Source organism: Myxocyprinus asiaticus, chromosome 2 (genome assembly GCF_019703515.2).
Source record: "Myxocyprinus asiaticus isolate MX2 ecotype Aquarium Trade chromosome 2, UBuf_Myxa_2, whole genome shotgun sequence".
Classification (NCBI taxonomy): Eukaryota; Metazoa; Chordata; class Actinopteri; order Cypriniformes; family Catostomidae; genus Myxocyprinus; species Myxocyprinus asiaticus.
The window spans coordinates 59,174,668-59,191,795 of record NC_059345.1 but is presented as its reverse complement, the minus strand read 5'-3'; the positions used below and the strand labels follow the sequence as shown (position 1 = coordinate 59,191,795).

General features: G+C 36.7%; 2 protein-coding genes across 2 annotated transcripts in view; one reads left to right on the top strand and one right to left on the bottom strand.

The window, feature by feature from the left end:
* Positions 1-6,813, top strand: part of LOC127453358 (pro-interleukin-16-like) — a gene marked incomplete at its 5' end in the record, with an annotated part of 55,748 nt that extends 48,935 nt beyond the window's left edge. Inside the window, 3 exons of the mRNA XM_051719691.1 lie at positions 399-648; positions 5,243-5,371; positions 5,698-6,813. Of these exons, the coding sequence (XP_051575651.1) occupies positions 399-648; positions 5,243-5,371; positions 5,698-5,918 (600 nt within the window). The remainder of the gene's footprint in view (positions 1-398; positions 649-5,242; positions 5,372-5,697) is intronic.
* A 6,024-nt stretch (positions 6,814-12,837) lies between these two features.
* On the bottom strand, positions 12,838-16,256 carry LOC127453298 (stAR-related lipid transfer protein 5-like). Its single transcript, XM_051719591.1, has 6 exons — positions 15,925-16,256; positions 15,778-15,827; positions 14,952-15,084; positions 14,545-14,662; positions 13,703-13,796; positions 12,838-13,502 (listed from the first exon to the last, which is right to left on the bottom strand). The coding sequence occupies exons 1-6, from the start codon at positions 16,012-16,014 to the stop codon at positions 13,358-13,360; spliced, it is 630 nt and encodes a 209-aa protein (XP_051575551.1). The 5' UTR covers positions 16,015-16,256; the 3' UTR covers positions 12,838-13,357.
* Between the last annotated feature and the right edge of the window lie 872 nt (positions 16,257-17,128).

Here is a 17,128-nt window from a genome sequence, read left to right as displayed (position 1 = left end):
ATCTTATTGTATGTAGTTAAAAACTTCTAGTGTTTACTTTTTATCTGTATTGTTTGGATAGCACTTTAGCTGTAAATCCAAAAGGTCTGTAGTAAGACTATACTGCTGCCTTCAAGTCATGTCGCAATGATTGTAAGATGAGCACACATTAACAATGCCCTAATTACCAGTGGGAAACTCTGGATTTTCTTTGAGACAAAATCACTTGAATTGCATAATAATTACAACTACCAAACTCGTAAGTAGGAACTTTCCAGGAGGACTCGAAGGCAGCACATTGCTAGCAACACAATGTCTCTGGAATAAGCACGTTTTTGAGCAAAATCCACTTTATTGTATCAATCATATTTAATTCAATGTATTTAATTACGCTAATGTATCAATTAATCTACCTTCAGGTTCACAGGGTTTTTCCCAATGGCCTGGCAGCTCAGGAGGGCACAATAGAGAGAGGAGATGAGGTGTTGTCCATTAATGGGCAAACACTAAAAAACGTCACGCACTGTGATGCCACAGTGATACTCAGGCAAGCTCGCACCATGAAGCAGGCGGTGGTAGTGGTGAGCAAGAATAAAGACTCAGAAGGGAAAGGAAGTGCTAATGCTAATGAATCTAGCTGCAGCAGTGGAACAGAGAACAGCTTCACAGGTGGGCCAACATTATGAATGTTTCTGTAAAATGACATAACATTAATATTTCATAGTTTAATAGGGCACACTAGTGATATAGAAATGTTTCAAGAGCTATAACAGTACACATCATGCAATAGAAAATATAGGACTTGTGTAGGCTGTAAGTGATTTCAGTCATTTTGCTTACTTAGCCACATACCCTTTCTTTAAAACCCCACCCTCCAAAGACATGTAATGGCTTATGCTTGATGTCAGAAAACCTGATGATGCACAATGCTTTACAGGCAGAGAGCGTTTCTGATTGGCTTGTTTTCTGACCAGCTGAAAAGGGATTTTAAAATGTTTATACTAATATAATAATATAATCTATGAATATAATAATTAAGGCTGTCGATTTAACATGCTAATTTAGTGTGATTAATGAAATATAAAATAATGGGCCCTATTTTAAGAGTGCAAGTAGGCCTGTCACGATAACTACTTTTGTTGGACGATATATATTTTCCCAGAAATAATTGCGATAAATTATATTATTGTCATTTTAAGACCATTTTATGCCACTGATATAATGATAATATAATAGCATAATAATGCAAGTACACCCTTTCAAAGAGCAATGAACTTATAATTCTTAAGACATTGGAATTGAAATGTAAAAACATATTAAGTCGGGAAGGCCCCTCTCCATCTCCAACTGCGGTTTTTGTTCCCAGCTCGGAAACTGGATGGGAGGGTTATGTTTTAGCTTTTAGGTTAGTTGTATTGCCACTTTTCATTACCACTGTTTTTAAACAAAGTCGACATACTGGCTCATTCACGTTAATGGGCTCTCCTCTCTCATTCGGCTTAAAGCCAAAATGTTCCCACACCGGAGCTGTGGAATGCGGCTTTGAAACCAAGTCCATTTATTCTTCCAAACTTTCTGACTGGAATTATGCAGTTGTCGGGAAAAACACCTATTAAAACATATTAGCCTCAGGTACACATAATCTTCACCTGTCGCTGTCTGCTCTGTGTGTGTGTGTGGATGAGCTGCCTGAGCCCTGCCTCCAACACAGAGAGCAGATGAGAGGACAGAAGCAGCACGACTGGCTAAAATGTTGGTGACATTCGTTTTTATGTAAACAAACACGCATGTAAACACAATGGGCAATATCGAGGTCAGCAAAAAATTGAGGTCATGTCCATACAGTTGTGCTCAAAAGTTTGCATACCCATGGAGAATTGGTAATATATGTACCATTTTTAAAGAAATCATGAGTGAGCAGGCAAAACACATTTCTTTTATTTCTTATGGGATTCATATTCAACTGTAAGTTATAACAGAATGGCACAATCATAAAACAAAACATGGCAACAAAGAAAAAAATGAAATGACCCCTGTTCAAAAGTCTGCATACCCTTAGTTCTTAATACTGTGTATTGCCCCCTTTAGCATCAATGACAGCGTGCAGTCTTTTGTAATAGTTGTCTATGAGAACCCAAATTCTAGCAGGTGGTATAGCTGCCCATTCGTCTTGGCAAATGCCTCCAGGTCATGCAAAGTCTTTGGTCGTCTTGCATGAACCACACTTTTTAGAACTACCCAGAGTGGCTCGATGATATTAAGGTCAGGAGATTGTGATGGCCACTCCAGAACCTTCACCTTTTTCTGCTGTAACCATTGGAGGGTCAACTTGGCCTTGTGCTTGGGTCATTGTCGTGCTGGAAAGTCCAAGAGCGTCCCATGCGCAGCTTTCGTGCAGAAGAATGCAAATTGTCTGCCAGTATTTTCTGATAACATGCTGCATTCATCTTGCCATCAATTTTCACAAGATTCCCCATGCCTTTAGAGCTCACACACCCCCAAAACATCAGTGAGCCACCACCATGCTTCACAGTGGGGATGGTATTCTTTTCACTACAGGCCTTGTTGACCCCTCTCCAAACAAAACGCTTATGGTTGTGACCATAAAGCTCTATTTTGGTCTCGTCACTCCAAATTACAGTGTGCCAGAAGCTGTGAGGCGTGTCAAGGTGTTGTCGGGCATATTGTAACCGGGCTTTTTTATGGCATTGGCGCAGTAAAGGCTTTTTTCTGGCAACTTGACCATGCAGCTCATTTTTGTTCAAGTATCGTCATATTGTGCTCCTTGAAACAACCACACTGTCTTGTTCCAGAGCAGCCTGTATTTCTCCTGAGGTTACCTGTGGGTTTTTCTTTGTATCCCAAACAATTCTTCTGGCAGTTGTGGCTGAAATCTTTCTTGGTCTACCTGACCTTGACTTGGTATCAAGAGATCCCCGAATTTTCCACTTCTTAATAAGTGATTGAAGAGTACTGACTGGCATTTTCAAGGCTTTGGATATCTTTTTATATCCTTTTCCATCTTTATAAAGTTCCATTACCTTGTTACGCAGGTCTTTTGACAGTTCTTTTCTGCTCCCCATGGCTCAGTATCTAGCCTGCACAGTGCATCCACGTGAGAGCTAACAAACTCATTGACTATTTATACACAGACACTAATTGCAATTTAAAAAGCCACAGGTGTGGAAAATTAACCTTTAATTGCCATTTAAACCTGTGTGTGTCACCTTGTGTGTCTGTAACAAGGCCAAACATTCAAGGGTATGTAAACTTTTGATCAGGGCCATTTGGGTGATTTCTGTTATCATTATGATTTAAAAAGGAGCCAAACAACTATGTGATGATAAATGGCTTCATATGATCACGATCCTTAAAAGACTGTTTTTTTGCATGATCAGTCATATTTTCAAAATCAATGCCAAAATTTCACAATTTCTGCCAGGGTATGCAAACTTTTGAGCACAACTATATCGTACGATAAGTCAATAAAGTAACTATCGTGACAGGCCTAAGTGCAAGCGTTAAGCGCAGCACAATGCCTTAAGTCATAAGCACAAAGTCAGTGGGCATGGCCATGAAGTTTTGGTATTTTCGTACAAGCATGCGTGCATGCTAGGTTTGGCGAAATTGCACGCAACATGCAAAAAGGCAAGAAAAATTTAATTCTGAGGTTTTTCTCCAGTTATTCCAGCATCTGCATCCTATTATTTAGTCCATTCCCTCAAGCAAATGGACTGTATGCAATGAATTAAAAAAACTGAAATGTGGACTTGCCAGGTATATTTCTATGACAGTGACACGCTCCTTTTAAACGCATATAAAATGTGATTCTAATGAGAGTTTGGATGTATGCTCCGTTAAATTAAAGAGAATGTAAGTATTATTAATAATTTTCATCTACTGACACACAAATTAACAGTGATTGTATCGGAACGCGCTACGCTTCTACAGGTCGATTTTGATTTGTAAAAAATTTATTCATTGATTGAAACACGAAAACTTGTAAGCAAATATATTCCTAAATTCAAATTACACTTCAAATGAAACAAAAATATATTCAATGAAGTGGTCAAAAAAATTATACCAAATCCAAAGATTTTACTCTGTCCAGCTTCTTCCACCGGCCCCTTTTGAAGTGACTCAAAAATCACTCTACTAAAATGGGAGGAAAAATACCAATATAAATTAGATCATAAATACAATTTAAATATAAACGTCTTAGCACAATGAACAATTTCTCAGGAAAATAGCAAATTGCGCTTTGCGCCATTTCATTTACATACAATACACCCACAGTTTGCACGCCTACACCCGTAGTAGCGCAAACACTCCCACCCACACACACTTGCACTTTGTGCTGGCACTAAAATTGCACTTAGAATAAGCACTGGATAAGATTGGATAAGACGTTGCACACGGTCATAGTGCGTAGCACTGCACTTTGCGAACTCACGAAAATAGAGCCCAGTGTGTTATAAAATGTACTTAATTTATGCTGAAACCCATTTAGAGGCTCCAAAAGCATCCATCTGAAACACGTTAATAGACAGAGAAAACGAAAAAATAGAGTAGACGAAACGTCCTGTAGACAAGACAGATTGACGTACTCAATTGCAAAATGGAATGCGGTCAACTGTAGGCTTATATTCAATCATATGAGAATAAAACAAACAATATACTGATTCTGAAGCCACTTTTTGTATTGTCTAATCAATGCTTTACTCATCTGCAAAAATAAAGCAATATATTTCAGTCTAAATATCTTAATATACTGTATAATGTATATACTGTATATGTATTATTTGAATTATTATGTATTATTTATATTTTATTGTCTTTATTTGGGGGCCTTTCTCAGCAAATATTGACTTATGTAATTAAGTGCGTTTAATTCAATTAATTAATCGGAATCTCATGTAATTCATTTGATTAGCCAACCCTAAAAGTTAGGTGTGACGAGGAGGAGGGCGGGGCCGGGCCGTGAGTCCGCACGGCCGGCCCCCAAACAGGCTAATCAGCCGAGGAGAGGGATAAGGCCGAGCCGGATGCGGCAGATCGGGAGAGAGAGAGAGCCACACGCAGCTGCCGTGTGTGTGTGTGTGTGTGTGTGTGTGTTTGTGTTTTGTGTTTTTGTTTCATTAAATATTACTTTAACTGTTCAGCCGGTTCCCGCCGCCTCCTTGCCCATTTGAACCTTGTTACATTAGGCTAAATAGACTTTTAAACCACACATTTGTGTCATGAATCCTAATTTATCTTGCAGGGAATCATGGAGGTGAAGTTGTAACTGTCGAGCTGGAGAAGAATGCAGGTGGAGTCGGTTTCAGTCTTGAGGGAGGAAAAGGCTCCATTAATGGAGACAGACCATTGACCATCAACAGAATATTTATAGGTGAGATTATGACAGGACCTTATCCCAAAATGTCTGCTGTAATATATTGTATTCATGATGCATTACAAATCAGCAGGCCCTGAATTTATTTAAACAGTAAAATGTGCTAAACTGGCTAACCATATTACTCTCTTACTAGCTGAAAGCATAATCTAATTGTACAAAATTTTTAATAAACAAACACACAAGGGATGTGTGATGGGTAGAATTTAGAGGTGTTCCAATTCTGCTGAGATTTCTATGGAGTTGTGCAGGTCTGGTTCAGGTTTTTTTTTTTTTTTAAATCATTATGTTGTATACTGTAAATAATATACTGTCTTTTTCAGGGAGTGATGCTGAGCAAAAGGGTCTTAAGTCTGGTGATGAGGTACTGCAGATTCAGGACTCATCTCTGCAGGGTCTCACACGTTTTGAGGCCTGGACGCTGATCAAAGGTCTCAACGACGGACCTTTTACTGTCGTCATTAAGCGAAAAAGCGATGTGAGCAGTGCTAATTTCTACTCAAAAGCACTATTAAACCCCCACGTCACACCAGATGTAGTGTGAGATTCTAGTCAACTTTAAATTATGCAAAACTTTTCATTTCAAGCCTTAAAAAGAAAACATCATCACTTGCTAAAAATGTCTGTACACAGTGCGTGCACATTGGTCAAAAAGTGTGGGAACCCTTCACCAAAGAAAGTGAAGTTCATGTTAATATCTATTGTAAGTAATGTTAATGCATATCATATCATAAAGTGTTGTTTTGTAATGATCTAGAAATCACAGTTTTAATATTTCCAGATATTTCCAGGTTTTTCTTGACCGTGAGAACCCTGTTGGAGTCATTTAGTTGTCTTGGACTCTATTTGCTTCATTTTGCCATTTACACATTTTGACAGTTGTATAACTCTTTAATATAATGTATGATGTGCGTGAGTTACTACATGATTAGGAAAACTTGCAGCATTTTATGATATTGAACTGTTTTACTGTCACGATCAGGGATTGCTAAAAAAAAAAAAAAAAAAAAAAAAAACAACATGATTCTTGTAAAGTCTGCCTGTTGTTATGCTAACATTTGCACAACCCTGTAAATACATTCATTTCAGATCTATTTGTAAACAATTTAACCACAGCAGACTGTAAATCAATATATTTTCTGTTTATGTAAAATTCTTCCCCTAGCAGTGCAGGACTCTACTTTAATATTAAAAGCATAGCTAGTTGTGGAAATATCTATTACTGTAACTTCTAACAGAATCCACCTTTGACAGGTTAACAAAACAAAAAAGAAAAAAAAAGTAGTGTGCCAAACACTGCTAGTATTCTGGTCTTGATAGTAATTTTCTGCTTCTCTTTAATAGAAAAGTATTAATATATTGAAATTGTGTTTGGACAATGACATTAAGTTTTTTGTAATTCCCAAATAAAGTAACTAGTAATAAAACTGTAAACCTTGCGAATGGTCATTTTGCATGGCATTTGATGCATATTTTATTGTTCATGTAAGTGTTTATGTGTGCGAACTTGCAAAAGCAATTAAACTGATGATCAATGTTGTCTTCAATTTTAATAGCCAAAAACAGAATCTAAATGGAGAATCATACAACAGGTTTTACAGTGCAATGTCTTTGTTTTTGCTTAACAAAACAGTACATTGACATCCCATAGTTGCAATCAATGCCAGGTGAACATAGCAAACAGCATTGGAAAAAGAGCAGACTAAAAACATGTTTTAAAGTCAACATGAAATAAGAATTGACCCTCTTCAGTACACGTGTGCATGGTTAAATGGTGCATTTAAAAAAAATCTTAATCTTTTATCAAAATGCAATAACTTGATAGGTCAGTCCTTTGCATTTGACATAACCCTCTTTTTCAACCACCTGGCTTCATTCTGGTATGTAATACCTACTTTTCAAAATCCAGTCAATTCCCAATAGATAAAATTACACCTTGCATTTTTACTTGTTGAATATACTGCTTCACTTGGAAATAGTACATACGATCATGGAAGTAAAATGGGTTACAAATGCAGGGATGCAAACTCAAAAGAGGTGAAAATGGTGAGAAAGTTCTAGATGCTAGTGTTCTAGATGTGCATTTTTAGTTGATTTGATTATTGTATGTAAAGCTTTTTTGTTGCATTTATAGCTCCTAAAGTTTTTAAGCTTAAAATAACCCTTTCAAGTGATTTTAATAAGGAAAATGTAGAAAATGTACAATTTGGGAAAATTAGCTTCAAAAAGGTGATTTTAGCTGAAAGGTGGGTAGTTTGCAACCCTGGCAAATGGCATTTCATGTTGACTTAAAAAAACAAAAAAAAACAAACACAGCAATCTGGAATAATCAAAAATGCTAATTTGACACACTGACAAACAACATATTCTCGTTTGTAACAGAATGCAAATCAGTGTAATATTAAAATAAGGCTTTGGCATATAGAGAATGCCTTAGCTAACCAGTACTTATTATGCTTTGTACAACAATACTACCAAAGGCAAGCGCACACTTCTTGCAAAACAAATGTAAAAACTAAATCCCTAGTATCAAAAAATCTTGCATTAGAGAATATGGCTCATTTACTGTATATAAAAATAATAATAAAACCCAGAACACATTTCTAGGCCATGAGCATGCATTCACAGTCATTTTACTAATGGAAAACAGGTAAAAAAATACACAGTACTGATTGGTTAAAGCTGCAGTGTATAATTTTTTTTACATTGTTTTATTCCAGCTTAATAAGTAAACAATTTTTAGGTGGATTTCACCTCAAAGTATAACTGTGGCTTGGTGGCATTAATAAAAAATGTTCGTTTGAGTAGCATTTTCAGTTTGACAGCAACTCTGGCTCAACAAATGGTGTGAGTTTGGGGTGGGACAATCTGTTTCAATAACCAATGAAAAACAGGGGTGTTTGTTGGAATCTGTTTGAAAACAGCGATTATTTTTGTAATTCCATTTGGTGACGCTATAGAGGTGCAGAAATTACACAATTCAGCCTTAAAACATATATAAGGATGGACAGTCGTGCTACTGGACCCAAAACAGGCAAACAGCAATTATAAAGATCACATTAGCAAACTCTAAAAAAAGTCTTTGAAACGCACATTGTAAAACAGTCCCTTTTGTCCATATGTGATTAAGCAGCTAAAATGTATTCATTTTTACTACTATGGGATTCATTTCTACTAATTTCACTTTATCCCATCTTTTTGATTTTTGGAATGCTTTATAATGCACCCCATACAAAGGTTGGGCAAAATTCAGAATTTAAGAATGGGCTTCCTTCAATTAATGAGTTGGAATTTGAATAAAATTGGCAACGCCCCACAGGATGTTGAATCGGAATTAGAATTGGAATGACAGGAAGACTATTATTGAAATAACTGTTTAAGGTTCCATTTTGCAACCCTGAATTCTGTTGTTTGGCTCCATTTGAAGTCTTTGGGTTAAATTAGAGCATTCTGAGAGAATATTCTTCCATCATGCTCCACGTTCCAATCTTTATGCTCCCTAGCAAACTGAAGTCGTTTTTTTCCGACTAGCCTCACTAACAAATGGCTTTCTTGTGGCCACACAGCTGTTTATTCCCAATCCTGTAAGTTCTCATAACATTGTTCGTGTGGAAATGCTCATACTTTCACTATTAAACATAGCCGTGAATTCTACTGTCAATTTTTTATGGTGTGACTTCACCTAGCATTTTAGTGATTTCCGATCACGATCATTCAAGATTTTTTTTCCAACCTCATTTCTTCCGCGAAGCTGACAGTTCACCACTAACCTGCCAGGTTTTAATAATGCGTTGGACGGTTCTTAATCCAATTCCAGTGATTTCAGCATTCTCCTTTCCACGACCATGGGATACGTCTTCCGACATGGTTGTTTAAGAAATGAGAAGCTACACACTGCATCAGTTAGGGTTAAAAGAATTGTTGCCAGCTGAAACATATTAATCACTGCAATAATGATCCAATCATAGGCTCTTAAGCATCTGCTTATTTAAATCCATTTTTTTTTTTTGTCTTTTGGACAAGCAGTGTATGATGTTTCTGGACATACCCTAAATATGTTAACAAGCTCATGGGTAACTGATCCTGTAAAATGGAATGTATCAATAAAAACTACACTTATATGAAATTAATTGTATTTCATTCTATTTTAATTCTACTTCCTAAAATTCAAATTCCAAGTACAATTCTGCATCATGTTTGCTACCTATTCAATTAAAAAATCAGGAATTGAATTGAAATTTAAAAAGGCGTTCTCAATTCAATTCTGAATGGAACACATCCCTTTCCCTTAAAGTGTTATATCTTTTCCTATTCTTATCTTCTCCTAACAGCCCTCAATCAAAATTGTCATGATTGTTTTAGCCTTTTTGTCAATCTTAAACATACAGTATGTAAAATCACATATGTAAACCGAGTACAACAGCAAATCTTAAAATATTTCTGTACAGTAAACATTGGTTTGTCAAAGCCATTTATGAACTATAATATCACAATTTTAATATAGGAATGCTTTTGATATAGCTATATAGTCAAGTTTGAGCATCTAACAAGAGGTCAGTTAATAAAATAAAATCTGAATCTTCAAAGTAAGATAATAATCCTCAATGTGACTGAAAGAAAGTGGAGTTTTGGTTGTTCAGGGCAAGACAGTCATACTTTGAGTCGGAGGACAAAGCAGGGAAGCTTCTGGCTAGATATATAAAACAGAGAGAGTCTTTTTCTACCATTCCCTCAGTGAAATCTGCTGGTGGTGAAATTTGTACCTTAATAATGCTTTTAAAGAGTTCTATCTTGATCTCTATAGTTCCACATCTTCGTCTACTGATCAAGATATTAGAAACTTTGTGGAACCATTAAAACTCCCTAAATTGACGACTGAGCAAAAAAGTTCTCTTGAATCTGAGATAAACTTGGAGGAGCTTGATGAGGTAATTAAGGCCTTCCCTTCAGTCAAAGCTCCGGGGCCAGATGGTTTTGCTGCTAATTTTTTAGATCTTACACTACAGAACTGGCTCCACTTTTGTTAGAAGTTTATAAGGAATCATTAAAGAATGGAAAGCTTCCGCCAACCATGATGCAAGCCCAGATCAGTCTGATTCTTAAAAAGGACAAAGATCCAAGCGAGTGTAAGAGTTATCGTCCAATTTCCCTGATCCAGCTAAACGTTAAATAATGTCAAAAATTTAGTAAAGTAAAGTTATGACATCTCTTATACATATAGATCAGGTGGGGTTTATTAGGGGCCGCAGCTCTTCTGACAACATTAGGCGTTTCATCAATATCATGTGGTCAGTGGCGAATGATCAGACTCCAGTCGCTGCCATCTCACTTGACGCAGAAAAGGCGTTTGATCTGGTAGAATGGGATTATCTTTTTAAGATTTTGGAAATATATGGGTTCGGGAGTACATTTATTGGTTGGATTAAGTTACTTTATAGAAACACTGTAGTGGCGGTACAAACAAATGGATTAATTTCAGATTATTTTACTTTGAATACGGGCACTCGGCAGGGTTGCCCTCTTTCCCCATTATTGTTCTGTCTTTCCCTGGAACCATTAGCAGCTGCGATAAGAAAGGAGGAGGATTTTCCAGGGTTGGTGGCGGGAGGTGTGGCGCATAAGCTTTTGCTTTACGCAGATGATATTTTATAATTCGTCTCTGACCCTACTAGATCTATGCCTTGCCTCCACAGAATTATTAATTCCTTTTCTAAGTTTTCAGGATACAAAGTCAATTGGTCTAAATCCGAAGCTTTGGCTTTGACAGCGTACTGCCCAGCGACGGCTTTCCAGCTGGGCGCTTTCCAGTGGCCCAAACAAGGCAATAAGTATTTGGGCATTTAATTCCCAGCAAAATTTTGTGATTTAGTTAGAGTTAATTTAGACCCCTTAATAAAACAGTTTTCAAGCGATGTGGGCAGGTGGGCTTCATTGCATTTATCTATGATCGGGAAAGTTAATGTTATTAAAATTAATTGTATTCCAAAATTCAATTACTTGCTGCAGTCTCTCCTTATAGTTGTCCCCCTCTCTTATTTCAAGCAATTTGATAGCATAGTGAAGTCCTTCATTTGGAAGGGTAAGCGTCCCAAATTACATTTCAATAAGTTACATAGGCTGATTGACAAAGGTGGGCTAGGCCTACCCAAGATTTTATTTTATTATTATGAATTGGTCTCAGACATTTGGCTCATTGGTCGCTTCCACCTGAGAGAGCCCCTCCCTGGTTCTGTATAGAACAGGAACTTCTTGCCCCTATTTCACCATTGCAGAGCCTTTCTATCAAATTAATCGGAGAAGTTAATCTTAACTTAAATTAATCATTATCTCGCATTTGAACTCGGTATGGACAAAAGTGTCCAGAGTGTTTAATTCAGACATTTATTTAAATGTTGCCTCGAGCATATGGCTGAACCCCAAATTATGCATCAACATGTCCCCTTTTTGTTGGTCAGAATGGATTGGGAGGGGGGTTACTATACTCGGTGTCCTATATGAGAGTGGAGCGCTGAGATCCTTTGAAAATTTGGTTAAACTTTTTAGGATTCCCAGATCTCAATTCTATAAGTATTTACAGTTGCGCCACCTACTTTGTACTGTTTTGGGAGTGGTTTACACCCCCACTAAAGCAGCAGATCCTCTGGGAGTGGTGATTACTGCTTTTGGAAAAGGTCATGAGGCATCGGTGTATTACTCCCTGTTAATTCAGAGTCTGGGGGACGGAATTTCTGCTTCTCTTAAGAGATTATGGGAGAAAGATCTAAACTTGGTATTGGAGGAGGGGGTGTGGGCTAGGATTCTAAAAAATGTCAAATCTGCATCTAGAGATGCAAGGGTTCACCTTATGCAATTCAAGATTTTACATAGAGTCTATTGGACCCCCTCTAGATTGCATAGGCTTGGTCTTAAAGACACACCCACCTGCTGGTGATGTCAATCAGAAGATGGAGACACAACCCATGTCTTTTGGGGATGTGTTAAGATTCAAGAGTTCTGGTTGAGGATTCAGAGTTTTATGTGCGAGGTTTTGGCCTCTCAAATTTTATTCTGCCCCAGACTCTGCATTGTAGGAGATGGGGCAGTCATTAATTTGGAGAATAAACATGTGAAAAAACTTGGTCTTAACTATTATGATTGCAAGACAGATACTTCTAAGGAGCTGGAAGTCAGCTGAAGACATTTTCCAGAGCGAGAGTGGCAGCCAGAGTGGCAGCTCTTGAGGAGGGGATATCCAGAAGACTGGGGAGTCTAGACATGTTTGGGGAGAAATGGGGCAAATATCTGTCTTTTTTGGAGGGCTCTCGAGGAGGGACAGTGGAGAGAGGTGTAGGGGATATGTGTGATTAGTTTATTATTTATTTTATTTTTATTTATTTATATATATATTATTTTTTGTGTCTGTAATTATGTGACCACCGGGGTGTTGATGGGGGTCGGGTGAGGAATTGGGGGGGGGGACAGTTAGGGTAAAATATTGATTCTATGTATATATACATATGTTTTGCTGTTCCTTTTTAATAGATGAATCAATAAAATGTTAATCATAAATAATGTGACTGAAATTTTAAAAGCTGATTTCTAAAATATAAAGTCAACATCTGGGTCTCCACTTTGAAAAGTACAAAATGCCATATATGAATAAAATAAATTTTAGATGCTATATTACTGGCTCTCACCCCTGAATTATGGCAGAAACTTAAGGTATGGAATGTGTGATGATTGCAGACCCAGTGCAAATAAATCAATATTTGTGCAATAGTTTCATTTGAATCTCTTGCTTTCAGAATGTGAGTTTAGTGGTAAACAAAACATTACACTACTTCCTATAAAATGGTGTATGTGTATTTGGACACAAGTAGACTATTGGAAGAATCAAGAATACATTTTTCACTAAAGCACGATTAAATGCTGGGTGCATAAAATTATCAAAATGTTCTAATCTAAGATTAAAGAGGGATATTCTCTATAAAGTGTCCTTAAGTGCTATTTTAGTGATTTAACTGCTTTGGTCAGGTTGTTGTAAAACTCCACCATACTTGTGGGGAAAAACGAATCAACAACTGAGCGTGGAAGCAAACCTCCAAGATCAGTCTGAAAAAAGCTGAACAGCTGTGTTTTTCCTGGTTCCCTAAAGTGGAAGAATACAAAAACAGATTTTATGCTACTGATGAAATATCGCTCTGGAAGAATGGAAACACCATGCTGTCTGAAAACAACTTTTGAAATGTAAAATTTTGTCTCCATCTGCTGTCTAATATTTGAATTGCATCAACCAAAGACATTTTCATTAACCAACAAACAGGTTTCTGATATTTCTGAGAAACTCACCCAGGAACTGGAACACAAGTACAGCCACATGGGTGATTGAAGCCTCTGACATAGCCTGGTTGCGGAGGACAGTTTGGATGGCATACATTGGTAGCTATCAAATAATAAAAATAGGCGTTATTCAGATCTGGGGTCAGATTTCCTTTTTGTCCATAATGATCTGATTCATACTGAGTTTCTGAACTTTCAGAAAATATATTTCTGAAAATATATGCGGGCAGCCTGATCTCACATAAAACACACAGCAAGTGTGTGCCGATTTTTCTTTAGCAGAAATCGGTATATGTTGACCGAGTTTGAAAACACTGCCTCCAGAGGCTAAAGTGGTAAGTGTTTCAGAGCATATAAACAAGTGTGACATCCATTTATATCCAGGAGAGGTCGCCAAAAGCCAGTTGTAAAAATAACTGTTTTCAGCTGAACAGGGTGTAAAACTGTGAAGAGAAATGCTTATTTTATTTAATCTACCCCCCAACCAAAACCCAAAACCCTAACCATTATTAGAGACAAAATGCAGTTTTAGGGACAAAAATGCAACCTCCTTATCATGCTCGTGATTATACAAACATGATTACTTCCTCATTTGATTGGTAATTGAACTGTGGTCTCCCATGCAACACTCTACCAGTCGAGCCACGTGGGAAAGTAATTATTGTTGAGCCATTCCAAATATGTCCGATGGGAGATAGGGCATGTCAGTGAGTTGGCATACTGTTGCCGATCCTAGCTAGGGTAACGGAACTTTCAGAAACAACATGTCGACTTCCCGTGTGATCATGTTGATGTGAGTACAGTTTCAGATCCAAATTCGATTAAAAAAGGAAGGCCATAACCCAGCATACCATTTGATGAAACAGTGCCATCCACATCCTGCTTGATGGAAATGACATCAACAAAGTCTCGAGGTGATATAATACCCATAGCAGCTGATGGTGTGGTAGTTCGAAAGATCATAACATCCTAGGGAATGAAAAAGTGAAAAAAGAGAAACATTTAGAAAAGTGTAAATCTGTGGTTGTATCTCTGCATTATGTATAGTACTAAATCACTGGAATGCCAAAGTGCATCGAAAACATCTCAATGGGAAAACAAGAATTATTACCAATGTCCTACAATAATGATTATCTAGAGTGAGAAAAGTAAATAGAAATACAGTGAAACAGTGGTCCTTAAACTTGTAAACTGGTCAGGTCATGAGAACTCAATGAACCTTTCTAATGGGTGCATATTTGTGCACATTATATCTTACCGCAGACACCTGCTCAAGTAGCTCAAACTTTTTTATGTTAGTGTCCCATTTCACACGAAGTCCATTGATTTCAGGTTTCAAGCAGTCCCATACTTTCTCTGGACTGCCGTTGACTATCCCCTCCCCCTTATACCTGTGAGACCCAGAGAAACACTAATCACTACGCATGCATACTGGACAAATGTCATTGCTGTCATGATGTTTGCATTGTCTACTGTGTGTAAATGCTAGAAAAAAGACATAAGAAATAGATAAACATACAGTATATAATGTAAATGTAAAAAGAGTAATTAATATAATACTATTTGTAAAGATTGCATATTAATGTTATATTAATAATATAAAATTAATTTAATATATAAATACACTGTCCTAGAATAATTTGTATTATGTATTATACATTATAATACATATAACTATAATTAATTATAAACTATAATTATCTGAGTGCATTATATCTATCATAATAGGATTTCCCTAAAAAATTTAGAAAAAGAAAATAGAAAAAAATGGCAATAGGAATTACACACAAGAAAACAAAAATGCAATAATAAAAACATAAAAAATTCACATAAAATCTTTATACAGCTCCCACATAATAAATTATGTATATCTGTTGTGACAAAACAACAGTTTGCATTTTGATTTTTTTATGTATGTCTTTATTGTCTTGCTGGATCTAATCTACTGGGAAGTTTAAAAGACACCTCTTTAATCTTATAATTCAGAAATGATACTTATGGAGTGTGTGTACGAACAATCTGGCTACATTACGTCACTATGACAAATCCACTATCGTGATATGCATTTACAAATGTATACTTACACATTTCCCGGGTATTCACAGGAGGGTCGCCAATACACAACGACGTCATTCTGTAAGAAACGAAATTTGTTTACGGACTGATCTACTGTACTGTGCTAGATCTTTAATGACTGAAACAGATCACAAAAATACAGTTATGTTAATTACAGTTTTCTTGCATATTTTCCACCCGGATTCGTCTTTTCTGTAGCTCGCAAGACGATCTTCGACTGATCTGGCCGTATCTATATAATCCATGACAATGCAAAGAAGCCTATATAATTTTATTTTTGTTCCCACACCACATGTATTCAGCGCTTCGTATCGTGAGCTACTGGTTGCAACCTACTACTATTCTCAAAATAAAACCGCTGACCTTCGATTCTCACGCGATCTTTGTGCAAGAACGTCCGATTTATATAAACTAACACTACAACCACTGTTAAACCCGTCTGCTTCAAGTGTTTACAGTGCAAATGTTTCTAATTCATTCATTAGGTATAGATGGTCACAGACAGTGACTGTTGTGACCGACCGGTGCGGCTCCGACAGATAAAATCGATACAGTTGTACAGATATGAACTCTTCGATTATGCATGCAAAATCAAGATGGATTAAACGTGGTTTTAAAAAATAGACAACAATTTGTCTAATGCTAAAAAAATTATAATAATGTAATAATTTTCATTAAAAGCCATTTCCTTTCTCTGTGGAGAAATGGTGCATTCTGGGAAATATAGTTTTCCCTACCGTTGGCTCAAATGTGGGTTGCCATGTTTACATGTGTTACCCTGTCATACAATGTAATGGGAGCCTTCCAGTTTGATAAGGTGACTTTTAAATTAAAAACATTTGTGAGATTTTATGAGATGTGTTAATAATAAATTGTCTCATTTTAAGATAATTTCATTTTAATCTTCTGTATGTTTAAAGGGATCACCCAAAAATGAAAATTCTCTCATCATTTACTCACCCTAATGCCATTTCAGATGTGTATGACTTCAACTCAGAACTCAAGCAATGATTTTAAGAAGAATATCTCATCTCTGTAGGTCCATACAATGCAAGTGAATGGTGACCAGACCTTTGAAGCTCCAAAAATCACATAAAGACCACATAAACGTAATCCACACAACTCCAGTGGTATAATCCATCTTCTAAAGAAGCGATATGATACAGTTAGGTGTGGGTGAGAAACAGATCAATATTTAATGTGCACTCAATAACTTTTGTCTTTGTGTCATCTTGGACTTACACTGACACCTAGTGGCTTGGATGCAGCATCATTTAAAATCAATAGTTTTTAGTTTAAAAAAAATTAGTATTCACAGTCAGCCATGATTACTTTAATCAATGAGTGAAAGTTTCAAAT

Bases quoted from the DNA above. Each gene is read 5' to 3' on its own strand.
- LOC127453298 (XM_051719591.1), bottom strand. From the start codon at position 16,014: ATGGATTATATAGATACGGCCAGATCAGTCGAAGATCGTCTTGCGAGC. The intron at 15,085-15,777 runs GTAAGTATACAT...TGGGTCTCACAG, and splicing joins TGTGAATACCCGGGAAATGT to GTATAAGGGGGAGGGGATAG. The intron at 14,663-14,951 runs GTAAGATATAAT...TTCATTCCCTAG, and splicing joins TACTTGAGCAGGTGTCTGCG to GATGTTATGATCTTTCGAAC.